General features: G+C 41.3%; 2 protein-coding genes and 1 long non-coding RNA gene across 4 annotated transcripts; 1 reads left to right on the top strand and 2 right to left on the bottom strand.

The window, feature by feature from the left end:
- gnb3a (guanine nucleotide binding protein (G protein), beta polypeptide 3a) lies at window positions 1-8,305 on the bottom strand. Of its 2 annotated transcripts, none has more exons than XM_023274144.3 (9): window positions 8,167-8,305; window positions 6,028-6,137; window positions 5,251-5,396; window positions 5,075-5,138; window positions 3,154-3,316; window positions 3,013-3,079; window positions 2,743-2,944; window positions 2,073-2,289; window positions 1-817 (listed from the first exon to the last, which is right to left on the bottom strand). In XM_023274144.3, the coding sequence occupies exons 2-9, from the start codon at window positions 6,082-6,084 to the stop codon at window positions 711-713; spliced, it is 1,023 nt and encodes a 340-aa protein (XP_023129912.1). In that variant the 5' UTR covers window positions 6,085-6,137; window positions 8,167-8,305; the 3' UTR covers window positions 1-710. The 2 variants fall into 2 exon arrangements, with proteins under 2 accessions (XP_023129912.1, XP_035805821.1); XM_035949928.2 differs by lacking the exon at window positions 8,167-8,305 and adding an exon at window positions 6,665-7,278.
- On the top strand, window positions 3,206-16,148 carry LOC129349674 (uncharacterized). Its single transcript, XR_008602771.1, has 3 exons — window positions 3,206-3,335; window positions 8,106-8,397; window positions 8,724-16,148. It is a non-coding gene; the product is annotated as an uncharacterized LOC129349674 (long non-coding RNA).
- Window positions 13,026-26,989, bottom strand: p3h3 (prolyl 3-hydroxylase 3). The gene is made up of 16 exons (XM_023274150.3): window positions 26,495-26,989; window positions 25,363-25,547; window positions 25,123-25,281; window positions 23,340-23,532; window positions 23,141-23,272; window positions 22,362-22,504; window positions 21,874-21,963; window positions 21,727-21,779; window positions 20,961-21,040; window positions 19,665-19,792; window positions 18,218-18,313; window positions 17,999-18,149; window positions 17,768-17,885; window positions 16,506-16,581; window positions 16,280-16,420; window positions 13,026-13,474 (listed from the first exon to the last, which is right to left on the bottom strand). Exons 1-16 carry the CDS (start codon window positions 26,784-26,786, stop codon window positions 13,310-13,312), a joined length of 2,202 nt encoding a protein of 733 aa, XP_023129918.1. The 5' UTR covers window positions 26,787-26,989; the 3' UTR covers window positions 13,026-13,309.
- Between the last annotated feature and the right edge of the window lie 218 nt (window positions 26,990-27,207).

Here is a 27,207-nt window from a genome sequence, read left to right on the forward strand (position 1 = left end):
TGATGCAGAACCCCAAGTTTATTATTGCTTCAGTTTGCACAGAGTGAATCAGAGGAGGCAACTAAACTAGTTTTATTGTCTCTATGTACAGAAACTGTCCTTCAGCTGCAGCCTGCAGAGGGAAACTAGCATCCAGATAACAAAGAGTCTGTTCCGACACAAGTAGGTCATCTGCTAAAAGCTCAGTGAACCATGAAAACACGCTATTATCCGTCTGTTCAGCTACTGGGGGGGTTCGGCCAAACAACGACACCCAGAATCCATCGATCACATACAAAACAAACACTAAACGTCTGCAAACTATCACTCCATCTTAATTAAGTTAGAAAAAGAACAGGAAGTAGCTGTAAGCGTCTAAGGATTCTAACTAGGAACAAATGACAGTCTGAAACAGAAAAGCTCGTATTATTCATAACTCGGATATAAAACATGTCGGTGTGAGTCTCCGCCTGCTGGAACTTCACACCTTCATCAGTGTTCTACCTTCGTTTGGCAACTGTTCACCTGCTGCAGTAATGTGCATGTTTTAACAGTGTAACTATTGATAGGAATGATCTTTTCCGAGACCCTCCCCCCCAACCCCCAGAGAAGAAAGGTGAGATTAGAACCTCTCCAACATCTTGGCACAGTTTAAAACCTTCTTCTCACCCCCAGCCCTCCCTCAAACTTCATTTATCTTCTTCTTCCTGCTGTCGGCTGCTGCTGCTGCTTCAGTTCCAGATCTTCAGGAAACTGTCCCAGGATCCAGTGCAACACGCCATCCCATCTGAGGACACGCCGATGCAGCTCACCCTGTTGTCGTGACCCGCCAGCACACCTGAGCAGCAACACGGCAGGTAAGACAAGAACACCTGAATCAAACTCATAGTGTTTTTGTTTTGTTTCAGTTCAGTTCAGACAATTTCTTATCAAATTATGTTCACTGTTTCACAGTGAGTTAAAGCAGCTGCACAGTGAGTAAAAACAGCTGCACAGTGGGTTAAAACAGCTGCACAGTGAGTCAAAACAGCTGCACAGTGGGTTAAAACAGCTGCACAGTGAGTCAAAACAGCTGCACAGTGGGTTAAAACAGCTGCACAGTGGGTTAAAACAGCTGCACAGTGAGTAAAAACAGCTGCACAGTGAGTAAAAACAGCTGCACAGTGGGTTAAAACAGCTGCACAGTGGGTTAAAACAGCTGCACAGTGAGTAAAAACAGCTGCACAGTGGGTTAAAACAGCTGCACAGTGAGTAAAAACAGCTGCACAGTGAGTAAAAACAGCTGCACAGTGAGTAAAAACAGCTGCACAGTGGGTTAAAACAGCTGCACAGTGGGTTAAAACAGCTGCACAGTGTGTAAAAACAGCTGCACAGTGGGTTAAAACAGCTGCACAGTGAGTAAAAACAGCTGCACAGTGGGTTAAAACAGCTGCACAGTAAGTTAAAACAGCTGCACAGTGGGTTAAAACAGCTGCACAGTGAGTAAAAACAGCTGCACAGTGGGTTAAAACAGCTGCACAGTAAGTTAAAACAGCTGCACAGTGGGTTAAAACAGCTGCACAGTGAGTAAAAACAGCTGCACAGTGGGTTAAAACAGCTGCACAGTAAGTTAAAACAGCTGCACAGTGGGTTAAAACAGCTGCACAGTGGGCTAAAACAGCTGTATATTGAGTAAATAAACTGCACTGAGTTAGTAAAATTAACGTCCTCATTTTAGTTATCACTTATTTAATAACCAGCAGCATAAACACAAGTTTCTAACTTCAACTGGTTATTCAACATTTTTAAAAATTCCTGAATGTAAATTTCAAACTTCAGATCTCAAGTCTGTAAGTTGAAAACATTGAAAAAAGGAAGTTGCTCCAATTAGATTTTTCTCATAAGTTTTTGGCTCCATGTTTATGTTTTTGCTTTGAAGAAATGAATTAATTCAACAGCAATAATTAAACTTGTGAGCACATAATATTTAGATCTTGAAAGTAAAAACCAAATTAGAGTTTAAATTCCACACAGTCGATGCAGTTACTGATACTGGTTTAACTGAAACTGTAAATCAGACTTTAGATAATCAACAGTCTGCTGCTGTAACTCACCGACTCTCTCGGCCTTCAGAGCGTCCCAGATGTTGACGTTGAAGTCGTCGTATCCGGCCAGGAGGAGGCGTCCGGACAGCGACGGAGCCAGAGAGGTGACGCCACACATGATGCCGGAGTCCTGGTAGGTGATGAGCTCCTGGTCAGCCCGGAGGTCGTACAATTTACAGGTGGCATCGTCAGAACCGGTGATCACGGCGTTACCGTTCGGGAAGAACTGGAGGACAGAGAGGGTTGGAAACTTGATCTAATCTGGAAACACGCGGAGGCTTCATTTACAGCACAGATCAACACTGATTAAAACACCTGGATATAAAGATATATATGGATATAAAGTCAGTAAATTATAAAAAGAAGATTAGAGTTTCTAAAATATAAAAACTTCTAAATCGACAGAATTAAGAAGAGCTGCAAGTAACATAAAATGAAATTAGAAACACAAAGGAAAAAAATGACTGAACTTTCAGATTGTTCTGCAGGTTATTAAAACAGCTGCACAGTGAGTAAAAACATCTGCGTAGTGAGTAAAAACAGCTGCACAGTGAATAAAAACAGCTGTATAGTTAGTAAAAACAGCTGCTTAGTAAGTATACAGGGTTAGTTTATCTAATAACTAACTAGAAGCTATGATCAGCAGATGGAGGAGCCTCCAGATGTTTCTGCGTCTCACCCCGATGGCGTTGATGTCGCTCTCGTGGCCTCCAAACGTCTGCCTGCAGTTTCCCTCCCTGATGTCCCACAGCTTGGCCGTGAAGTCGCAGGCGCCTGAGATGAAGAACTTGAAGTCTGGAGAAACGGCCAGAGACATGCAGTCGCCCTGATGTCCAGCAAACACCGTCTTCTGGGTTCCCGTCTCAATGTCCCACAGAACGCTGCAAGGACAGGACACGTCAGTCTGAGGCCAGAGAGGAGCTGCAGCAGCTTCAGGTGTGTCTCTTACCAGGTACAGTCTCCTGAGCTGGTGATGATCTCGCTGTCGCTCAGGAAGCGGCAGCAGGACAGGTAACCTGCACGACAATCAGCTGTTAGTGAAGCACCTGGACAGGAGCAGGTGTGATGTCCTCACTAACCCTAACCTCACCTGTGTGCGCCGCCAGCTCTCGCATCACCTTCACGTTTCCATCTTTGCCCTTCAGGTTGTAGATGGAGCACATGTTGTCCAGACCGCCGCAGGCCACCATGTTACCTGACGGGGCGTACGCACAGGTCATCACCCAGGACGACTTCAGGGGGATGGCGTTCACCTGCAGACACACAGCACAGGTGAGCTGAGGAGGTGATGATGTTCACCTTCTGAACTCATTTCTCTTCACTGTGGTTCATTCTTCTCTGTAATCTGAAGTTCTTTGGGAACAGAGCAACATAAAGAAGGAGAGAACCCATAGAACCTGCTGACAGGCGCGTAGATTAAAGTCATTTTGATGAAACGTCACAAGTTTATGAGATTTTTGCAACATTATTCTGACCAGTTCAAGCTTGATTTAACCCTCCTGTTGTCCTCATTTATGGGCACCAAAAAATACTGTTTCCTTGTCTGAAAAAAATCCAAAAAATCTGCAAAAAAATTCCCCAATTTTCTGAAAATTTGCAAAACCTTCAGGAAGAAAATTCCAATAATTCCTTCAAAGTTTCCCTTAAAAGTTTTATTTAAAATAAATAAATAAATAAATACCCCAAATTTGGCAAGAACATTCTTGTAAATATTTTCAAAAAATGAGTAAAAATCTTCCAAAAAAATCCTAAAAATATCTAAAGTAAATCAGTAAAACTTCTAATATTTTCTTGAAGAACATTCACATAAAAATCAACCAAAATCCAGCGAATTTTGCTGGATTTTGGTTGATTTTTTTGTGAATGTTCTTAAGAAACATTTTTAACATTTCTTTTTTTTTCCACCAAAACATGTTCAAAGATTTCAAGATCAGAAGTTTCACTGTGAAAATATATTTTTTAAAAAGGACATTGTAGATCTGCTAAATTAGGGAAACTAAATATATCTTGAACCAGAATAGGATGAGTTAGAATTAAACTGTAGAAATCTGAAACTTCTGCTTAAACATTTTTAATTTTTTTTTTATTTTCCAGACTCAAACATCACGCATGATGCATTCAAGGACCTTCAGAAAGTCAAACATTGGTCCTTTAGCAGATTTTTAAAAAGGGTTTTGAGGTACAGATGTTAAAGTTAAGTTAAGTTTGGGGTCTAACCCTAACCCTCACTGATTTTATGTTTTTATATTTAAAAATACATCCACAATGACACAAAACGCAAAAAAAATCCAGTTTTTAAATTAAAAAAATACATTTCATGAATTTACTGCATGTTTTGTTCGTATATGTAAAAATACATCCGCAATAACACAAAATAGAATCAAATATGACATTTCAAATAGAAAAGAATACATGTTTAATCAATTTTTTACTGCATTATAGCTGTAAATCATGGACCTGGACACCCTAAAGTAAAAAATACATCCATATTGACACAAAATACAATAGAATATCATAATTTAAAACCAATATCTACATGTTTATAGACACTACCGTTCAAAAGTTTGGGGTCACTTAGAAATGTCCTTATTTTTGAAAGAAAAGCAGTTTTTTCCAATGAAGATAACATTACATGAATGATAAATCCAGTGTAGACATTGTTAATGTGGTAAATGACTATTGTAGCTGGAAACAGCTGATTTTTAATGGAATATCTCCATAGAGGTACAGAGGAACATTTCCAGCAACCATCACTCCTGTGTTCTAATGCTACATTGTGTTAGCTAATGGTGTTGAAAGGCTCATTGATGATTAGAAAACCCTTGTGCAGTTATGTTAGCACATGGATAAAAGTGGGAGTTTTCATGGAAAACATGGAATTGTTTAAACTGTGGTTGATCGTATTTGTTTCTTCAGATTTGGAGCCGTTTTTTCAGGTGAGGTTCCGCCTGTATTTTCAGGTGTTTGCAGGTTTTGAAAAACATTCAGATCGATCCCTGTGCGTTTCCTACCTTGTTGGTTGTGATGCTGTCCCACACAATCAGTTTTCCGTCCTGGGACGCACTGACACACAACCTGGTGGAGAAACCATCAACGAGGCGCTTCAATTAACGCATGAAAACATTTATAAAATATCAAATCTACACGTGTGATATAAGAGCAGCCAGCAGCTCCTCTGGATATTTACTTGGAGTCGGTGGACCAGTGCATGGCGTAGATCTTCGCCAGGTGACCTCTGAGCGTTTTCCTGGTCTTCATCTGGACTCGACCCACCACAGTGATGCTGGCCGACGCCTCCTGCAGGGTGGTGTCCTGCACCGCCTTCCGGGCCGCCTGCACACAGGTGGAAGTACAACTAATGGTTACAGTAGCTGCAGGTGACACAGGTGTAAACAATAGACATACATGAGGTTTTCACAGGTGAGACAGGTGTAAATAATAATATTTTAACAGGTATTGCCATATTAAAGTTACTGTAGGCAAGCCAGATGTAAATAATAGAAATAAAGGAGGTTTTTCACAGGTGACACAGGTGTAAATAAAATTAATAATGATGATTTTAACAGGTAATGTCGTGTTAAAGCAGCTGCGGGTGAGACAGGTGTAAATAACAGAAATAAAAGACGTCTTAACAGGTGAGACAGGTGAAAATAAAATTAATAAAGATGATTTCAACAGATGAGACAGGTGTAAATAATACTTTAACAGGTATTGTCGTGTTAAAGTTACTGTTTGCGAGACAGGTGTAAATAATAGAAATAAAGGTAGTATAAACAGGTGAGACAGGTGTAAATAAAACTAATAAAGATAATTTTTTAACAGGTAATGTCGTATTAAAGTTATTGTATGTGAGACAGGTGTAAATAATAGAAATAAAGGAGTTTTTTAACAGGTGAGACAGGTGTAAATAATATATTTTAACAGGTAATGTCTTGTTAAAGGTGAGACAGGTGAGTCCACTGACTGTGATCTGGTCTTTGAGGCTGTCGGCCTCCTTCCTCAGTTGCTCCATTTCACCCATGGCGAAGGTTATCAGTCACTGGAGGAGGACAGAAGTCAGGAAAGCTGGAAATCCTGAGAAGAAAAGTAAAAAAAAATATGCAGGAGCAGAAACCTTAAATCAGTCGGTTCTCTTGGTTCCTGGTGGACGTTTACCTGCGCTCACCTGCTCGTCTCCAAGTAAACGCTGCTTTGCAAGTCAAACTAACCCTCGTCTGCTTTGCAAACTTTCATAAATACATCAGAGCAGGACACACCTATGCACACACACACACACACACACACACACACACACACACACACACACACACACACACACACACACACACACACACACACACACACACACACACAGTTTCCATCCTGACTTTAACAGTGAAAGTTTGCTCTTCAGATGATCCTCTCCCTGAATGTACACACAAACCAGCAGGTCCTGAAACTCAACGTTTCTCACTAATGAGATGCTGAAGCTGCTGATTAAATGACTTCAGTAAATTCATCAGCTAATGGTCCAACTCATGCACTGTGACAAATGTAATCACCACAGTGAGGAGGCAGAAAGCAGCCGTAATACTGAGAATAAAAAGCTTTTCCTCTCCTACCTTGGAGTGTTTTGGGGAGAACCTGAGCTGATGTTCTCGTCCTGCAGCGTCCGTCTGAATGAATGTTCCCGTCTAAACATGACCCACTGGATTTGCCTCTAATTTGTTTGAAGTGACAAGGAGAGGAAGGGAGTGACTGTGGAAGGTTTGATTTAATGGACTTGGCCGGGTCACGTGAAGCTGAAGTAAATATGATGTCCACATTAAATCACATGTTGCAGGAAATAAACGGCGTTTTACATCAGATTCAAGCTTTATTTAGTGAAGTTTGTGTTTCAGCTCCAGATGTGAACCTGCTCTGATAATGAGAGTTTGAGCCTTTTCCTGCTGTTCATTGTTCATGTGATTAAACGCTGCTGCTGCTGCTGCCGCTGCTGCTGCTGCTGCTGCTGAAGTGCATTAACGGCGAGGAGGCGGAGCTGCGGCGGTAAGAGGCTGCAGAGTGAGTTTAAATCCTGCTGCCTGAGATTTTAACTGAAGCCTTTTGAATCAAATCTGCTCTCATCCGATTACCGACTGCTCTTTGCATCTGGGTAAGAGATGGGGAAAGGACGGGGCAGATAGAGGGCCGGGGGCAGATAATGGAAGAGGTGGGGGGTAGATAATGGAGGACCTTGGGGGGAAGATGATGGATGTTTTACCTCCTGAACGTCTAAAGTTCTGCTTCTGACTCCAAGTTTAAACAGATGCCAGAGAACTTCAATCAGTAACTAAACACACCCAATAATGAACACATTTATCAGCTTATATCATCATATTCATATTAATATATATTGTGTGTGCATATATCGATGTATCTGTATATAAATATACTGTATATATACACACACATGTATTTAATGCACTTCATTGCTGCTTTTGCTCGTCTGATTCGATGCTAAACTGCTAAATCAGGAGATCTTTGTGTAGCATTTATTTCAGATTAGCTTCATATTTCTGGACATTTCCCAGCATTATTTATTGTGATGTTGTGTTTTTAAATGCTTTTTTTCCCCTCCAGGTATTTCATTGACTTCAGGCAGATAAAAAGCCACATTTTATTCACCAGTGTTGAATCACAGTTTATCTCAGTATTGTGTTATAATTTAACAGTCTAAAAGCTGTTCACACGGTTTCATGGTGCAGATTATGTCTGACAGCATTAAGAATCAGACAACAAAAGGAATTTGTTTTTTACTCAGATTATCAGTCCATACGATTGTACGCTGATCCCATAAATCCCTGAGTTCTTCGTGACATAAACAAAAGGCAAAACAATGAAAGTGTGCCACAGTCTTTTGACATTTTTAACATAAAATACAAACTCTGTGATTTCAGCTAAACTGACAGCGTTTTAAAATTCAAACAGCTTCTCAACTCTGTAAGGATTTTTCAGTTCTGAACTCTAAGAGAGTCAAAAAATTCACTTGAACTTCAGTGATTTTTTTTTAATCTGTTACAGATGCTGAAGACTGCAGCTGCACAAACACACAAGCAGGAAGAAGCAGCGCCATGTGACTCACCTGTCCAGGTGTCTGCTCAGATCCTACGTTCATCCACCGCTGCAGGACGAAGCTCCGTCAGCGTCGGCGTCCAGCGCTGCTCTGAGGAACAGATGAGGATTGGAGGGATGAACAGATGAGCGGCGATGAGGATAAACCCTGGATGGACAGAAACAGGGCTGGAGGGGGAGAGTTGGAGGAAACCAAACAAGGTGCAGATCAGCGCTGACGGGTCACAAGACCAGATCTGAGGTGAATTAGAACCCGGTCATGGAAACCAGGAGGGGGGGAGGCAGGAATAATACAGACCTGGAACATGGCTTTTTATGGTCTGTCAGAGGCCTCGGAGTGGCAGCACGTTGGTGTTTTGTAAACCTGAGGTGAAGCTAATATTAGAAGGTTTGCAGGCAGGAAACCAGGATCCAGAGGAAAGTTCTGCTGCAGTCCGACTGCAAACAGAACAATGTGCTGTGACTGAACTTAATCTGAGAGTCAAAGCTCCAGTTTCTGTCTTTTTCTCTGTACTTTCTGGCCTTGTGTTGATCCTGTTGGGCCTAAACTCCTCTTTGGTTCCTCAGGTTCTGTTCCGGTTGGACGTTCTCAGGAGAAGGATCAGATCCGTTCTGGAATAAAACCTTCAACCTGCTGCTGAGTCGACCACCAGCTACTGATCAGGTTCTTTATTAGGAACATCTGAAATCCAAAACGATATAAAATTAACTTTTATCGGGTTTAATTACTCCTCCAAATACTTCATTTTGATGATGAGTTTTTATTTGACTGACAGGTTTCTTCTGGCTGTAAATGACAAAAACAAACTCAGCCAGATGTTGTGTTTTAGATGTTGATGTTTTCATCCAAACTGGTTCCTCCTGTTCCTCAGGTATCAGAGTCTTTATGTCCTCCATCAGTCCACCAGTAGTTCTAGTGTCTAACAGTGTTCCTGCAGGTCTCCACTGGGATTTAGTTCCTCCAAGTGTCCATCTCCAGCTCTTTGAAGGCTTCCTCTCCATCACTCTGCTCTTCAGTTCCTCCACACATTCTGGATGGATTCAGGTCTGGATCTTCTCATTGTTTTCTCTTCATCACTTTGGCTCCATGTTCCTCATCATCGTCTTGTTGGAAGCTCCAATGCAATGAAGACACTTGGATCTGACTTTAAAGCTACAAATAATTTTTGAACTGTACTTTTTAATCAGATAATTCTCTCATGTTATTATAGTTAATTTTATTGTTGAAGTCCTAGCAGGTGGTGGACTGAACTGCAATATACTGGAAGAACTACCACTACTACTACTACTACCTCTATTAAATATTCTATGTTAATGGGTTGGGTTGAAAAAAAAGAATTGTTGGGTAAATATTTCACTTTAAATGCTTTCCATTTTGTAATTAACACTAAAATTAGTATCAGTGGTTTTGTAACATTCCAGTAACTCCTGAAACAGTGAGACAGAATTAAACTGAGAAACAACAGGTTTAAATCCTCACTAATTCTAAAAGTGTAGCTTTGGCCTCCTGCTGGATGAGAAGTAAAGAAAGTTTCCAACATGGATCAAGTCTCTGAATATTAGTTTCCAGAGAAGACTTGAGGAGAAAGATTGAGATAATTAAACGGCATCGTTCTACTAATAGAACGTCACATTTACATGTCATCTGTGTTTGGAGCAGCAGAGATCTGGAGGATAAATTCAGCCGTTTTTAAAAGTGTTGACCTTTGTTCAGCGCCGACTCTGGATTTGGAGCGTAAAACAGAGAGAAAACCAAAAAAGAGAAAAAGGGATTTGTTAACAGATGCACGGACACAGGTCAGGATGAAGGCAGAGCGTTATTATGGGATGTTATTTAAAGACCATTTAAAGCCTGCTCTACTGTAACGTCTCCTCTGTGGCAGTTAAAACTCATATTGAAGTAGTTTAGAACATAGCAGGGAGTACAGCTCTGTGCAGTATCAGTCCAATGTCAAATTATTCTAAACCGCATCACCTCACAGTACTCAGATTACTTCTAGCAGAAGAGTATTTATGTCAGATTACAAAGTACAGTTCAGATTTATTATATTAAATTCAGGCTCCACAGCAGGAACTCTAAAAGTCCTTTGGTTCCTGAGGTTCTTTGGTTCCTTCAGTCCTTCGTATGTCTTCCTTTATTTCTGATGACAGACTCAACCCTCCTCAGCATGGAGGAAACCAGAGTCCACTCATTTCTGCTCACATCTTCTCACATTCTTCTCTGTTTTATTGAGCTGCTCTTTGCTGGAGGGGTTGTGTTGCTCTACCTTTCTCTGGAAAACACCACAAAGGTTCTGTTGGGTTCAGGACTCACACTGTCCAGGTCCTGGTTCCACTTTGTTCCACTGGAGAAGCTCTTGCGTGATTTAGTTCTTTGGATGTTCTCCTGCTGGAATATTCCTCTTCTTCCATCTCTTCTGGTCAGCCAGTATTCTGGTTCATCCTCAGACCTTCATGCTGCATCTAGAAATGTCTTCAACACCTTCTGACCTCATTCAGCCCCACATCATCATACTTCCACCTCCGTGCTTCACTGTCAGGACTATGCATCCACTGTGGTAGTCCTGGTCAGGTTCACACCAAACATCTGGACTCCATCTGAACTCATTTATCTTCATCTGACCAAAGAATGTTCTCCAACATCCACCAGGCTTCTTCTCATGTTCTTCAGCAAACTTTCATCTGGAAGTTTAGTTCTGAGCAGCAACCAGGTTTAGTTCTTGTCCTCCGTCCATAGAGGTTGATGTTCTGAAGGTTCCTTCACACTGTCTGAGCTTCACACTAACTCTGGTTTCCATGGAGAACTCCTGAACCAAGTCTGAAGCAGCTGCTGTCTGTTTTTACAGCTGGATTGTGGAAGTAGTTCACTGTCTGTGGAGTCATTTTAGGAGCTCTGATTAGTGGTACTATGACTCCTTCTAGACCTCCTGATTACTGCTGACTCTGTGCTTCACTGGTTTTTAGTTGTTCACTGATCTTCCTGGATCTTTTTCAATCTTTGTGAGGTCTCATAGTCAGATAAATAAAGTCAAAATATAGAAATACAGTAAATGAAGACAGAAAAACGTCTCCATCATCTTGATCTTTGTACGTCAGAGACAAGTTCAGCTGATTTTTGATTCTCTGAGCTGGTTCTGAATGGATGCATCACGCTGGGATTCTGACTGGATTAAACGTGTCACAAACAGCGTTGACACAACTCTGACATAAAGACACAACTAGGATGAGTTTTACCCCAGTGGACTCACCAACACGATGTAAAGCATCACAAAACCGGCAGCTGAAAGCCTTTGTGTCCACAAATAGACAGTTAATGGAGGAAGCCACATGAGGATGATCTGCGGCTACTCACTTCTAATGACAACAGGATGCTCTGCCTCCACGTCACTTCTTACATAACTTCTGCTAATCATATAAAATATAGAAACACGGCGTCACTCGGCCGCAAACTTTGCGTCTTTGTGGCCGGCTGTAATTAGAGCAGTTGTGCTGCTTAATGTGAGGATATCTGAGGTGCATTATGGAGACGTAACACCTGCTTAAGAGCAGATTAACGCAGACTTTTAGGGTTCTGCATGAGTCCATGTGTGAGGGAGGGAAAAGGTTAAAACCAGGCTCCATTAAACGGTGACCCAGTTCTGCGGCGGATTATAACACAGAGCACTGAGAGTGTTAATATGGGGCCATAAACAGCACTTGACTCTAAAGACAAAGAGGAGGACGAGGATAAGACGGAGTGTCGCTGCTGCATGTGAATGATTAAATCATCTCTGCCTGGATTACTATTCCATATTCTAAATGGGAGATTTTTTAAGCTTCATAAACAAATGCACTCATTTACGAGGGATTAACCGTAATCTCTCTATTTCTATCCTTTTTTTCCATCCTGCACCTCTCTGCTGCCTCCACCTCCAGCTGGACCTCATGATGCTGCCGCTGTTCCTGTCTAATCCCACATCTTATCACATACACGAGCAACAATTAACCACTTTATATTTTAATCAGCTGCTTTCACTGCACTTTTTGTTTTCTTCTCTCCACACAACTTCAATCACACTGAACTCACATTATACAGCTGCAACGATTGATCGATTAGCTGTCAAGTGTTAAATTAATCATTAATTATTTAGATCAGGGGTGTCAAACATGGACGACTTTGTAAATTGTAAAAATAACAGAGAAGAGATTAACTGCAATTTTTTGATAAAAGTACCGGTAACTGCTATTTTAAATTTTTCCACAACTTTGATGTATTTTTATGTGTAAATTTAGTATATTTACAAAGCAGGGGGACATCTTCTTTCTTTATAGTTCCCACTTTAGTTTGTATGGTGTTGTGTCAGGATTACTACACAGATGTGGAAAAGAATGTAAATTTAAGATCATTGGATTTTTTGTTTTGTAATATTTTGTCTTGTTTTTTTGTCTGACTTTTGTCTCATGTTTTTGTTGTTTTGTGTCTCCTTTTTGTCTCGCTTATGTTTTTCGTCTTATTGTTGTCATTTTGTATTTTGCTTTATCCGTTGTTTTGTGTTATCATTTTTGTCGTTTTTTTGTTTTTTTGTCTCGCTTGTGTTGTTAGTCTATTTTTTATCGTTTTTTTATTGTTTTTATCATTTTTTGTCTAATTGTTGTTGCTGTCTAACTTTTTTTGTCCAATTTTTTGTCATTTTGTTTCTCACTTTTGTTGTTTTGTGTCTTGTCTGGTTCCTGAATGTGGTCCCTGAACTAAAATGAGTTTGACATCCCTGATTTAGATAATCAAGTATTTTTCAATCTTCTTCAATGTGAATATTTTCTGGTTTCTTTCCTCCTCTGTGGCAGAAAGCTGAAGATCTGTGAACAAAAAGACATTTGAGGAAACTCTGATTCACATTTTTCAACATTTTATAGATCAAACATGTGATTGATTAATTCAGAAAATAATCCACAGTAGAAATAATCGTTGTTTGCAGCCCTTTCTGTCAGTAAAGCTCCAGAAACCAAAGTACAGACTTTAAAGGACAGCGTCTCCCTGACTTACCTTCATCATATACAGAATAACCGCAGTATTTACACAGATACCAGCTTTACATTGAAGGCAGCAGCTGAACAGATGATGTCAGTGTCTGTAAATGCTCCGTGGTTTCAGTCTGTCTGCTTCTAGGAGGCCTTCAGAGTTCGTCTCTGCCTCCCGTCACTCTTCCTCTCCCTCGACTTTTCTCCGGAGTCGCTTGACTGCGAGCGTTTCGTCCTTTGGTTCCGCCCTCCTCGTCCTCGTCCTTCTTCACCACAGTTTGTCCGTCGGCGGCCCACAGGGCTTCGGCCTCTTCTCGCTCCTGAAACACAGAATAAGACCAGTCAGTCCTGATGGAAGTACAAGAAGTACAAGGGCTCCAAGTACCACAAAGTTTCCAGCATCCAAGCACCCACTAAACTGCTGCTGAACTGACTTCTTTCAGTTCCTGCAGACTGTTCAAAGTCTGACGTGTTCATTAAATCGGGAGAAAGTTTAATCCTAAAGGTCTGACTTCCTGTTTCTTAAAATTTCAACCACGTTTGCAAAGTCAGTTTTCCTAAAGAATGGGTAGAGCAAAGCTATGTCGTCTTTTTTATTTTTACTCCGCCAAGGAACGGCAGAGTTATGTGATGATTGGCGTACGTTTGTCTGTAAATCTGTCTGTCTGTCTGTGTGAAACATTACTCAAAAATGGACTAACGGATTTTGATGAAATTTTCAGAGGAACTCAGAAATGACACAAGGACCACTTCATTAAATTTTCACAGTGATGCGGCTTATAGTCTGGATCCATGGCTTTGTTAAGGATTTCCCATTGCCAGATAGAGCTGCCTGTGTCAGTTACCTGCTGATGATCACGAGTTCAATCCTACTACAAAATGACTATGATTTATCAGCTGGAAATCATACAAGGAACAAATGATTAAACTGTGGGCTGTTTCTGAGTCCCATCATTTCCTGCTGCCCGCTACATATTTAGGTCATGTGATGTAGCAAACCCCAGCCAGACCATGGTGAAGCTCCTGATGTTTCACAAAGCCTTTATTTACGTTCAGCCGTCAGCCTTATTTTGAACACAAATTCACCTTTCTGTCCTTCACTCTTTTCTTCAGGAAACACCATCAGAGCTTGTCTCCATTCCAGCTGCTTCTAAGTTTAGACACATCCTTTGCTAGACAGCAACAACATGGAACCGTTTTCTTTCATCTTTATGTGAATTTTCGGACATTTCTGCAGCGTCTTCATCGACAACTTAGAAAAAAAGTTATAGTTTAATATGTCGTTCAACACGAGGAAAAAAGGTGCCCAGGTAGCTCAACTGGTTGAGAGGGCGACTCATAAAGAGGACTGCCTCAGAGATGCAAGTTCGATTCCAGCTCATGGTCCTTTACTGCAAGTCTACCCTGTCTTCCTCTCTACTTACCTATTGAATAAAACCAACAAAAGGGCCTGAAAAACATCATAGTTTAGTATGTCGTCCTAAATGTGGAAAAAAGGTCATAGTTTAGTATGTTGTCCAAAATGTCATTAAAATGTCATAGTTTAGTATGTTGTCCAAAATGTAGAAAAAACGTCATAGTTTAGTATGTTGTCCAAAATGTCATTAAAATGTCATAGTTTAGTATGTTGTCCAAAATGTCATTAAAATGTCATAGTTTAGTATGTTGTCCAAAATGTCATTAAAATGTCATAGTTTAGTATGTTGTCCAAAATGTAGAAAAAACGTCATAGTTTAGTATGTTGTCCAAAATGTCATTAAAATGTCATAGTTTAGTATGTTGTCCAAAATGTCATTAAAATGTCATAGTTTAGTATGTCATCTGTAGCATTCACTCTGGAATAGTTCATTGTTGGCCATCGGGAATCCCAACATGAACAGACACCTGCCAGTCACAATCAGTCACAGTCACTCTCAACACCTGAGCCAATCACAGGCAGTCTCTCTCCCACCTGGAATCCACCCCTGTTCCTTTGTTTGAAGCCCATCAGCTTCATTCAGTCACACACAGTCACTTGAACAACAGGATCACTACTCATCTCTGGAAACCATTCACTTTTCACAAGCCTGGAAACCTGGAAATCACAGCATCAAAGAGGACGTGAGTTCAAACTCCTGTTAAGTGTGTTGGAAGCTGGTTGATTTCATGCCATCGCTCATTATAATACTCATGCTAATGCTAACAGGCCTTCAACTGCTTTTGGATTTCTGGATGCCACCCACCTGAACCAACATTGTGCTGAATATTGGTGAGCAACTAATGGAAAATGTGATGAATGGCTGATGATGATAATGATGATAATGATGATAATTATGAAGCCTGTCTGCTGAACAGGTTTGAACTGATGGTGAGCTACCCTGGACCAAACTGGAAAACCGTCTGACAGGTTTCACCCCTTCACCCACCTCACTCATTAGCAGGTCTTAAGCCCCACAGCTTCATCCCTTCCAGAATGGTGTGGTAGGACTTGTTGGAAATTTTGGAATTGTCTGGAATTGTTTTATGAATCAGCTTACCTTTCACTTGAACCATGAACTGTCAGTGGATTATTGATATCGAACAAAGCACATAGTCACTTTATATTGTTGAAAGTGAAGCTGCTTATTCTGATTTGGACTGACTGAAGGACAGGTGAAGGTTTGATTTTCTGATTCAGATTTTCTGTTATTGTTTTGTATTTTTGTATTATTATTTTGATCATTGTTTTGCCTTGATACATTCAAGTATTTTCTGTTGATTATTTTTAATACAGAACAAAAGTGGGAGTTTTCATGGAAAACATGGAATTGTCTGGGTGACCCCAAACTTTTGAACGTGAATGTAGGTCAACTTTAACTAATATGAGCAACTATAATTAATTTTAGAGCAACTTTAACTTATGTAGAGCAGCTTTAATTCATGTACACTACCGTTCAAATGTTTGGGGTCGCTTAAAAATGCCCTTATTTTTGAAAGAAAGCTAATTCCTATTCCTATTAAATGCTGTCTGTGTTGTTCTCCTGCGTGATGAATGCGATGAGGCTGCAGTGACGTGATGACAAAGATGCAAACTACCGCAGGATTTGCATGGAGCTGCAGCCGGTCTCTTCACGACATCACCAGCCGGAGCCGGTTGCATGACTCACCATGTCTCTGTAGAGCTTCTCCTTAGTGAACCACAGAGCCAGCGAGCAGCGCCGGCCTCGGGTCACCGCCGTCACACCGTGAGGGTTCACCGGGCCGGAGGAGAACCCGACCAGCCGCCCACAGCTGGGCTTCACTCGCGCCTGAAGTCACACACAACAGAGATCTGCAGCTAAACCCACAACAGAGCAGAACCTGAGAGCTCAGTCCAGAGATCCACTGACTTACTGTGACTGTTTTTGCGTCTCTGTTGGTGAAGAACAAGTCGCCTCCGTCGAAGTTGTCGTTCAGGTAGAGGATGGCACTGAGAAACACAAAAAGTTCAAACCTTTCACACAGTTTAATGAGCTGAAGTAAAGCCACAGAACTGATTCTGTTTCTGTGCTGCTGTCTGAGGAGGAAACACGACAAATAAAAGTCATTTAGAGCAGAGCTGTCAAACTCATCTTAGTGGACCAGACCAGTAAAATCACAGCATAATAACCTATAAATAACCACAACTCCAAATGTTTCCTTTGTTTTAGTGCAAAAACATTCCAAAACATTATGAACAACTTGAAATTTCTTAAGAAAAATAAGTTCAATTTCAACAACATTATTCCTCAGTTTATCATTTCCACATTAGTGTGTCTACAAAGGAACACAACATTTAGTCACATCTGGAACTGAACGATATAGTATTTTACTAAATAATCAAAATGACAAACAACAAAACCAAGACAAAATATTACAAAAATGAGACATAAAATGACAAAAACGAAAAAACAAAATAACAAAAAGTGAGACAAACGACACAAAACAAAACAAAAAATTTGACAAAAAAGTTAGAAAATGACAAAAAATGGACAAACGCCAAAAATTAGCCAAAAATGACAAACGTGAGGAAAAAAACAACAAAAACGACACACAAAACAGCGAATAAAACAAAACACAAAATGACAAAACTAAGACAAAAAAATACAAGCGAGTCAGACGAAAAAACAACAAAAACAAGACAAAATATTATATAAATGAGACACAAAACAACAAAAGCGAGAAATAAGATAACAAAAAATTTGACAAACGACACAAAACACAACAAAAAAAGAGAAAAAAATAGACAAAAAAGTTACAAAACGACAAAAATTTGACAAAAAAATGACAAAAGCGACAAGAAACACTACAAAAAATGACAAAAATGATACACAAAACAATGAATAAAGCAAAACACAAAATGACAAAAATAAGATCAAAAACACAAGTGAGACAAAAATGAGACGAGTATTTTACTTTATGATCAAAACAACTTGTCATGGCCTAGAAATTATTTAAAATGTATAGTTTTACAAATTTACAATCTGCAGTTAATGTCTTCTGTCATTTTTACATTTTACAAAGTCGTCCGCATGTTTGACACCCTGCTTTAGAGGAATGAAGAAGGTTTACTGTAATAACATGACGTCTTATAGAACGATGATGGTAAACGAACTGAGAACATCTGGTTTGGGTACCTCAGGTCTCGGTGGATGAAGGCTGGAGGTTCCCTCCAGCACTGTTTGGTCTCCGGCTCCAGCAGACAGTTATCAACGTGGACGGGATGAGACAGATCCAACCGGCCCTCCTGGTCCCCTGACAGAGAACCAGAACCAGAAGTTCACAGGATTAAGACTTAAATTAAAACCCACCACAGTGAGTTAAAACGAAACCGTGGTTCAGCGGTTTTGTCCTCCAGATGATGCTACCTGCGACGGCGCTGCGACAGACCAGGTGCGTGAAGGAGATGAAGAGTCCGGACGGGCTCCTGAAGTACGAGTGCAGCAGAACTCTGACTCGCTCGCCGAGTTCGTGCAGCAGCCGAGCGTCTGATTGGTTGACGAGTCCGTCCTGAGCGAGCTGAGAGACAGCAGCAGGTCAGCAGGTGTTTCCTCAGCAGGTAGAACACCTCCAGTCTGTCCACTCACCTTCACCGCCCTCAGCACCGTCAGGCCCTCAAACGTCTCATGAGGCGTGTGTGGAGACCGTCGCCCGCGGTAACCGTCGCCAACGGATGCTGCCACCTGGAGAGAAACAGGAGCTCAGAGTGTTTCAAAAGCCTCATTCCACAGCTTGTACAACCCGGATTCATCCTCAACTCCTTTACTTTACTACCTTCCACCTGAGAGTCGAAGGAGGGAACAGGAAACAGGTATTTAGCAGAATGAAGACCCTCTTGAAACCCATGAGTTTATTATTTTTCATTCTTCATCTGTCTTTTCAATCGCAGTTTCGAAGGCTTAAAAATACTGGACAACATGTGAAACTTTCCAAACACATCAGTACCGGTGAAAAGTTTGATACTTGAGGGAAATTGCATAGGTGTGATTAACCCTAGTGTCGTCCTGCGGGTCCAAATTGACCTGGTTTAAAGTTTAAAATGTGGAAAAAAAAAATATATTATCACAGTGAAACTTCTGATGTCCACATTTTCAACATTTTTGGGAAATCTTTGAACATTTTTTGGTGGAAAAAAAATGTTAAAAATGTTTCTTAAGAACATTCACAGAAAAATCTGACAGAAGTTTTACTGATATATATGGAATCACTTTAGATATTTTTAGCATTTTTTGGAAGATTTTTACTAATTTTTTGAAAATACAAGATTTTTTTTGCCAAATTTGGGGTATTATTTTTTTTTAAATAACATTTTTAAGGGAAACTTTTAAGGAATTATTGGAATTTTCTTGCTGAAGGTTTTGCAAATTTTACTTGTATTTAACACACATTTGGTGAAATATAAAACAGTAATAAGCAGCGACGTGTTCTGATTGAGCTGGAGATAATAGTTAAGATGTGAATCAGACACTACCGTTCAAAAGTTTGGGTTCATCCAGACAATTCCATGTTTTCCATGAAAACTCCCACTTTTATCCATGTACTAACATAACTGCACAAGGGTTTTCTAATCATCAATGAGCCTTTCAACACCATTAGCTAACACAATGTAGCATTAGAACACAGGAGTGATGGTTGCTGGAAATGTTCCTCTGTACCTCTATGGAGATATTCCATTAAAAATCAACTGTTTCCAGCTACAATAGTCATTTATCACATTAACAATGTCTACACTGGATTTATCATTCATTTAATGTTATCTTCATTGAAAAAAACTGCTTTTCTTTCAACAATAAGGACATTTCTAAGTGACCCTGAACTTTTGGACGATAGAGTACATTTCAGCGCTGTGTCTCCTCTTTATGTCGCAGATGGAAACACCTGAAGGACACAGCTGTGATCGGCTCAGAGCTCCTCCATCCTGAGATGTATTCCAGGAACCGGGCTGTCCTTTCTGAAGGACCAGAGACTGATTCTGGGTCACAGCAGTGAGACACTGAAGGCTGAATCCATTGAACTGAGAGGAGATGAACTCACGGCTGCCAGCTGCAGGATTCTGTCACACTCCTTCTCTGACATCACACCATCCAGAACGACCCGATTGGTCCCGTTCAGGACCTCGTCGTCCATCGTGATGGTGACACCCACCTGATGGACTGGACCACCTGTAGGGAGGACAGGTGAGACACTATGAGACGGGATGAACTCTTAACTCTTCTCTACCAGGGAAACTATGGGTGGAAATAATTTCATTGATTCTAAATGTATAAACCAATAAAGCAGCAGATGGAGGAGATGATGTCAGTGAATGTAGATCAGTTGTAGTTCCTGGTTGTTCCACCAGGTGGAGCCTCTTACTGTTTAATACTGTAGAGCGGGGTGTCAAAAATGCGGCCAGCAGGCCAAAACCGGCCCGCCAGAGGGTCCAATCCGACCCTCAACGTATAAAAACTACAGAGAAGACATTAACTGCAGATTGTAAAATAGTAAAACTATGAATTTAAAATAATTTCTAGACCAAGACAACTTGTTTTGCTCATAAAGTAAAATACTAGATTGTTCATTGTTCTTTTGTCATTTTGTGTCTCATTTTTGTCATATTGTGTCTTGAACATTTTGTCTTGAACATTTTTGTTGTTTTTTTGTCTTTTTTTTGTCTGATTTGTTGATTGTCTCATGCTTGTTTTGTTTATCATTTTTGTCATTTTGTGTTTCTTTTTTGTCTCGCTTGCATCGTTTATTTTCTGTCGCTTTGTTTCTCGCTTTTGTCGTTATGTGTCTCATTTCTGGAATATTTTGTCTTCTTTTTGGTTGTTTTTTGTCATTTGCATTGTGTGTTTCTAATTTATTCTGTGCTGCCTTTATACTTTTTTTCTCCCTGGAGCTGCTGCAACGGTGAACTTTCCCCACTGTGGGATCAATATATCTTATCTTATCTTATCTTATCTATCTTATCTATTGTTCTTTTGTCATTTTGTGTCTCATTTTTTTGAATATTTTGTCTTGTTTTTGTTGTTTTTTGTCTGACAAAAATGCTTTTTGCACTAAAACAGAGAGAAAAATTTGGAGTTATTCACAGGTTGTTAGTCTCTGATTTTACTGGTGCAGCCCACTTCAGATCAAATTGGGCTGAAGTTAAAGCAGACAGCAATGTGGGAGTTAACCAAGCGACGGACACCATGACAAAGACTTCTGTGGTAGTTCATGACCTCCAACCAGAGCTAATGCTAACACCAACCCAGGTTATTGTGATGTCAATGTGAGCTTCTAATAGCATGTGTTTGTTGATAAACCTGCTGATTATTGGTTGATGAAAGGTGAACGTTTGATCACCAGAGAAGAAGCCGCTGTCGTCCACTTCCTGTTCCAGCTGGTCCTCCTCCATCTTCTCAGTCATCTTCTGTTTATCAGCTCTGACAACAAAACACAAGCACTGAACCCCACCAGGCTGATGTTCACTCATGTTTGTCTGTTTGTATGTCTGTCTGTTTGTCTGTTAATTTGTCTGTTAGTTTGTCTGTCTGTATGTCTGTCTGTTAGTTTGTCTGTTTGTGTGTTTGTTTCTGTGTCCGTTTGTCAGTTTGTCTGTTTGTGGTCTGTTTGTTATTGTGTCTGTTTCTTTGTGTGTGTGTGTGTGTGTCTGTGTGTCTGTTTGCTTGTGTCTGTCTGTTTGCTTGTGTCTGTTTGTGTGTCTGTTTGTGTGTCTGTTTGTGTGTTTGTTTGTGTGTTTGTGTGTCTGTTTATGTGTTTGTGTGTCTGTTTGTGTGTCTGTTTATGTGTGTGTCTGTGTGTCTGTTTATGTGTGTCTGTTTGTGTGTTTGCTTGTGTGTCTGTTTATGTGTTTGTGTGTCTGTTTATGTGTTTGTCAGTTTGTGTGTGTCTGTTTATGTGTGTCTGTTTATGTGTGTGTCTGTTTATGTGTTTGTGTGTCTGTTTGTGTGTTTGCTTGTGTCTGTTTGTGTGTTTGCTTGTGTGTCTGTTTATGTGCTTGCGTGTCTGTTTCTGTGTTTGCGTGTCTGTTTATGTGTTTGTGTGTCTGTTTGTGTGTCTGTTTGTGTGTGTGTGTCTGTTTGTGTGTCTGTTTGTGTGTCTGTTTCACCTCCAGATGTCCCTCAGAGATTCAGGAACTACGTCCTCTGGAGTCCAGAGATCCTGAACAGAACAAATCTCGGGTTCATTCACAGCTTCTAACCGAGTCTCCAGCAGCAGAACCTGATTTCACCGACTGAAGAACATCTGAACTTACCGGGTCGGAGAACGTGAAGCCGAGGTTCTCCACACCGAAGTACAGCAGCTTCTTCTCCTGCAGAGATCGATGGACGAACGTGACGATTTCCTGCAAACAGAACAAGCAGAACCAGCTGAACACATAGAACCAGCAGAACAAACAGAAAAAACGGAACCAACGGAACAAACAGAACCTTGCCTCATGGATTTAACAGACTTTAATGTGTTAAATAAACATTAAAAAGACAGAACTTTATGTACAGAACCAGACAGACAGAGCTAGACCCACAGAACCAGACAGAACCAAACCCACAGAACCAGAGACAGAACTAGACCCACAGAACTGACTTTGTTTTCAAAATGTGCTGTGAAGTAAAATAATCAACTCATCAGCAAATAATTACTTCATTAAGAACTGACCCAGGAATGAGTCAGAACCTCCTGATCCTCACCAGTGTTTCTAATATGAACCTTTCATTTCAGGTGTTTGGACGTTCTGAGGTTTACCTGAGCAGGTTGAGTGTCCGGTGACTCGGTGTCGCCCCCCAGAGTCTCAGAGTAGAGCTGCAGGTTCTCTAAAGAGTCTTTATCTGAAGGATAAAACAGCAGCAGAGAGCGAAGCGTCTGCAGAGCGGCTCCAACGTCTCCGGCTGTCGGAGAACACAAAGAGAAAAACAGTGAATGAAAAATAACACAATGAGAATCACCTGAACTTCTGAACCCCAGCAGGCTCATTTTATAATCTGAAGTCTGAAGAACATGAAGAGGAGAGAACTCAGAGATGTCTTCTGTCAGTAGGACTCAGTTAGAATGATGGAAAATTAGATTTTTATATTTTAGAAAAATGTAAAAACCTGGAACCATCATGTCCAACATTTTTTCCTCAGATGATAACACTCTGAGCTAATGTTGTCTCTTCATACTGTAGATGTTTTTCTATCTCCAGACTTTTCCTCTCTACTCTGCTCATCAGCTGTAGAAAGATGTTTCACCATGATGAATGTATCTCCAACAACTCGCTGCACAGTAAGTTGCATTTAGGAGTAAAGAATCTTTAGGTTTTAACAAAATCTGCTGCAAAAGCTTTACTTTCAGAGAACTTTTGAATGAGACGTGTAGAATCAAGTGATCTTCAAGTTATTTTTGGTCATTTTTTCTATATCTCACACGATAGGTTCAAGGACTGCTGGTTAAAGTTGAAAATCTAAAGACTGTTCAGTTTCTAGCAGATAAATTGGGTCATTTTGGAGACTGTTTGGACTTCATATTGTTACTGATGTTCTGACCTTTAAACTGAGCGATGTGCAGATGTTCCAGCTGTGTGGGCAGGAAGTCCTCCTGGGCAGAAATCCTTCCGGGTCTGGTTGCGATCTGAGAGCTGCAGGACTGTCGGCAGGACAGCAGCGACAGCGCCAGAGCTGCAGACAGGAAACAGTCAGACTCTGGTTGGTTCTGGTCCAACAGAAACTCTGCCGGTCGTCTCACCTGCAGCCTTTTCAAACGCTCCGTCAACGCCGTCGACGCCTCGGTCCTCCGGCAGCCGCTGAGGCTCGACGTCGCACTGCAGCCGACACTCGTCCATCTGCCGCAGGGTTTCAGAAACGCAACGTGTCCAGGTGAGAGCAGCCTGCAGCCAATCAGAGGAGGCCTCCTGCTGCAGCGCTGCGTCGTACAGAACCTGATCAGGAGAGAAGAGCAGGGTTCAGAGATGAAACCGTTCAGGTCAGAAACATCTTTTAACGGATCATTTCAGCCTCATCAGGCTCAGAAACGTGTCTGAACAGTGAAGGAATCCAGAGCTTCAGGCTGCTCCTTCTTTTACTTTACAGAAGAAAAACTGTCTGATCATCTGAACTACATTCAGTCAAAAGTCTGGACAAACCTTCTCATCTAATGGTTTTTCTTTGTTTTCAGGACTATTTACATTGTAGATTCTTACTGAAGGCATCAAAACTATGAATGAACACATATGGAATTATGTAGTAAACAAAAAAGTGTGAAATAAGTCAGAACATGTTCTATATTTTAGATTCTTTGCTTTGATTCCTGCTTTGCTCACTCTTGGCCTTCTCTGGTTGAGCTTCATGAGGTAGATCCGCCTCCTTAGTGGAGTGAAAACTCAGTCAGAAATGAGATGAACAGTTTGTTCTGTAGCCTGAAGCTAACGTTAGCTTCACGGTGATTTAATCAGGCAGCAGGTTTCAGACGGAACCTCTAAATTAGGGGTGGCAAACATGCGGCTTGCAGGTCAAAACCGGCCCACAGGACAACTTTGTAAAGTGTAAAAATTCCCCAGAAGACATTAACTGCAGACTGTAAATTAGTAAAACTATAAATTTAAAATAATTTCCAGACCATGATGAGTTGTTTTGATCATAAAGTAAAATACTATATTGCTCGTTTTTTTGTTGTGTCTCATTACTTAATATTTTGTCTTGTTTTTTGTCTGACTTTTGTTGTTTGTCTCATGTTTTATTGTTTTGTTTCTCATTTTTGTTCTTCTGTGTTTACTTTTTGTCTCGCTTGCGTCGTTTATTGTTTTGTTTCTCGCTTTTGTCATTTTTTGTCTTGGTTTTGTCATTCTGTCTCTTTTTGTCTCGCTTGTGTAGTTTGTCTGTTTTTTTGTCATTTTGTGTCTCATTTTTGAAATATTTTGTCTTGTTTTTGTCTGACTTTTGTCGTTTTGATCAGAAAGTAAAATACTACATTGTTCAGTTCCAGATACCTGTGACTAAATGTTTTGTTCCTTTGTAGACACTCTGTGATCTGGAAGTTTTGATTTTTAAATGATAAACTGAGGCATAATATTATTGAAATTTACCTTATTTTTCAGAAGAAATTTCAGGTTGTTCATGATGTTTTGTAAAAATATAATTCCTTAAATGTGAACATTTTCAAAATGTACTTGTTTTCTGCAGTAAAACAAAGCAAATGTGGAGTTGTGGTTATTTATATCTTATTATGCTGTGATTTTACTGGTCCAGTCCAGTGAATGTGGACCTGAACTAACGTGAGTTTGACACCCCTGGTCTAAACTGTCACGTTAACAGATAATTTGGACCAAAAGTTCAGATCCAGAACAGAGTTCTGCTCCAAAGGATCAAACTCCTGCAGTCTGAGTCCAGTTTCAGTGTTTGTGTCGCTGGTTCTGATCTCAGCATCACATTTACTTTAGTTTCAACCTTTTTATGTCACTAAAGCAACAAACCTCCTGGGACTGATTATAAGCAGAGTTTCTGTTCAGATCAGAACCCGACCAGTTCCTCACCCAGTGCTTCTCCTTCTCCAGCTCTCGGTCCTGGAAGTCCTCCTCGTTCACTCCCTCCATCCGACGGTACTTCTCGATGTTGTTCCTCATCTCCAGGTGACTCGGATTCGCCACGAAATAAGTGTGAGCCGCCGCTGCCGCCTTCTGCAGCTTCTCCAGCTGAGGACGGAACCAGCAGATCTCAGGTCAGAGAGACAGAACACGACTGCAGGAACATCAGAACCCATCAGAACTCAGTACCTTGTAGTAGGTGACTTGCAGGAAGTTGTACGGGTTCCGAGTCCCGAATTCATACTCGATGTCGGTGGAAACAGGAAGCTGAGCTGCAGGAGTGACGGAGCGTCTGAGACAGAACCGGAGACACTCGGCTTTCTGCTGGACCCAGTCCAACATCCACAGGTCCCACAGACCGTCTGGGTCTGAATCTGGTACCATAGAAAACACTTCAGAACATTACAGAACCTCAGGCCAACATTTGGAGGTTCTGCTCAGAGTAAACAAGACTTAAATATTATTTATGTTTTAAACAGACAACAAACAAGCAGAAAACTGATTTTATAGAAACTCAGATTGGATATTATTGAAAAGAGTTTGGGTCAGAACCATCTCTGGAAAAGAACCGGTTGGTTTCTATCAGTTCTTCCGGGTCAGTTCTTCTGGGTCAGTTCTTCATGATCAGTTCTTCTGGGTCGGTTCTTCAGCATCAGTTCATCAGGACTGTTTCTTCTGGATTGGTTCTTCATGATGGGTTCTTCATGGTCGGCTTTGCAGGGCTGGTTCTTCAGGTCTGTTCTTCAGGGTCGGTTCTTCAAGCCAGGTCTTCCGGTTGGTTCTTCTGGGTCAGTTCTTCATGGTCGGTTCCTCTGGGTGGGTTCTTCATGATCGGTTCTTCATGGTCAGTTCTTCAGGGTCAGTTTTTCCGGATTGGTTCTTCAGGACTGGTTCTGCGTGATCGGTTTTTCTGGGTAGTTCTTCAGGTTTGTTCTTCAGGGTCGGTTCTTCAAGCCGGGTCTTCAGGTCGGGTCTTCTGGGTTGGTTCTTCAAGGTCAGTTTGTCTGGGTCGGTTCTTCATGGTCGGTTCTTCTGGGTTGGTCCTTCTGGGTCAGTTCTTCAGCATCAGTTCTTCGGGACCGGTTCTTCTGGGTTGGTCCTTCTGGGTTGGTTCTTCAGGCCCGGTCTTCAGGTCGATTCTTGTGGGTCAGACGAAGTTTGTCTGATTCACATGTGACTCAGTTAAAGTTCTTTAAAAAACAAACCGCAGAACCTAAAGACGGAACCAGAACCTGAAGTCTGAATGAACATCAGAGTTTATTAGTTTTACATCAGAAGATGATCCTGCAGAGTTCTACTGGGTCAGAACCAATCATCTCACCCAGCTGCTCCACTGCCCTTGTCCCTGCGGATCCACAGTCCCGGTGACACCTCCTGCGAACCCCGAGCAGAGCCTCTCTGGTTCCGATGGATCTCTCCAGCATCTCCGCCGCCTTTATCCAGTCCCCGCCGAAGTACGCCCGAACCCCACTGTAGTACAGAAAGTCATAGGGCTGCAGTAGCGACAGACCCGAGGAGCTGCTGCCCGGAACCGCCGCCGACACCCGAACCGACCACAGAACCAGAACATGGAGCGCCACGTAGACAGAGAGACGGTCCGAGAGCAGCGCCATGGTTCCCCGAGGAGAGCAGGAGAGCAGGGAGAGGAACTGGAGGAGGTCCGGAGGAGAAGAAGAAAAATGAGAAGAAGCAGGGCAAGAAGCAGGAGAAGGAGAATGTCTGGAGGAGAAGCAGGAGGAGGACTGAAGGAGGGTTTGAGGAGACGCTGAGGAGCAGCTGAGATCTGCAGAGTTTTGTTTTTTTTAAGTCACAGCTGCAAAAACAAACAAACTGCACACCTACAGGACTTATTACGGTAAAGGACCTCATGGTGCATTCAGAGACACCTCGGAAACTCACCGTGTGTTGTGGGAACAAAATTACCTTTACGTTTTGTTGTTTCACTAAAATAACTTGAAATCATGAAATGCTGTGAATGAGACACGGAACACCTGAGGGAGCTTCACCTGGTGAAGGAAAGTTGTGAAAAACAGT

This window comes from Amphiprion ocellaris, chromosome 9, assembly GCF_022539595.1.
Source record: "Amphiprion ocellaris isolate individual 3 ecotype Okinawa chromosome 9, ASM2253959v1, whole genome shotgun sequence".
NCBI classification, from domain to species: Eukaryota; Metazoa; Chordata; class Actinopteri; family Pomacentridae; genus Amphiprion; species Amphiprion ocellaris.

What these genes read in the sequence shown, in the direction of transcription:
- gnb3a (XM_023274144.3), bottom strand. Translation starts at nt 6,084, where the DNA reads ATGGGTGAAATGGAGCAACTGAGGAAGGAGGCCGACAGCCTCAAAGAC. An exon ending in CACTGGTCCACCGACTCCAA is followed by an intron (nt 5,139 to 5,250) that starts GTAAATATCCAG and finishes TTTCTCCACCAG; the next exon opens with GTTGTGTGTCAGTGCGTCCC. An exon ending in AGAGCTGGCGGCGCACACAG is followed by an intron (nt 3,080 to 3,153) that starts GTGAGGTTAGGG and finishes ATTGTCGTGCAG; the next exon opens with GTTACCTGTCCTGCTGCCGC.
- p3h3 (XM_023274150.3), bottom strand. Translation starts at nt 26,786, where the DNA reads ATGGCGCTGCTCTCGGACCGTCTCTCTGTCTACGTGGCGCTCCATGTT. An exon ending in TCTCTGAGGGACATCTGGAG is followed by an intron (nt 21,041 to 21,726) that starts GTGAAACAGACA and finishes TTTTGTTGTCAG; the next exon opens with AGCTGATAAACAGAAGATGA. An exon ending in CTGTCGCAGCGCCGTCGCAG is followed by an intron (nt 17,886 to 17,998) that starts GTAGCATCATCT and finishes GTTCTCTGTCAG; the next exon opens with GGGACCAGGAGGGCCGGTTG.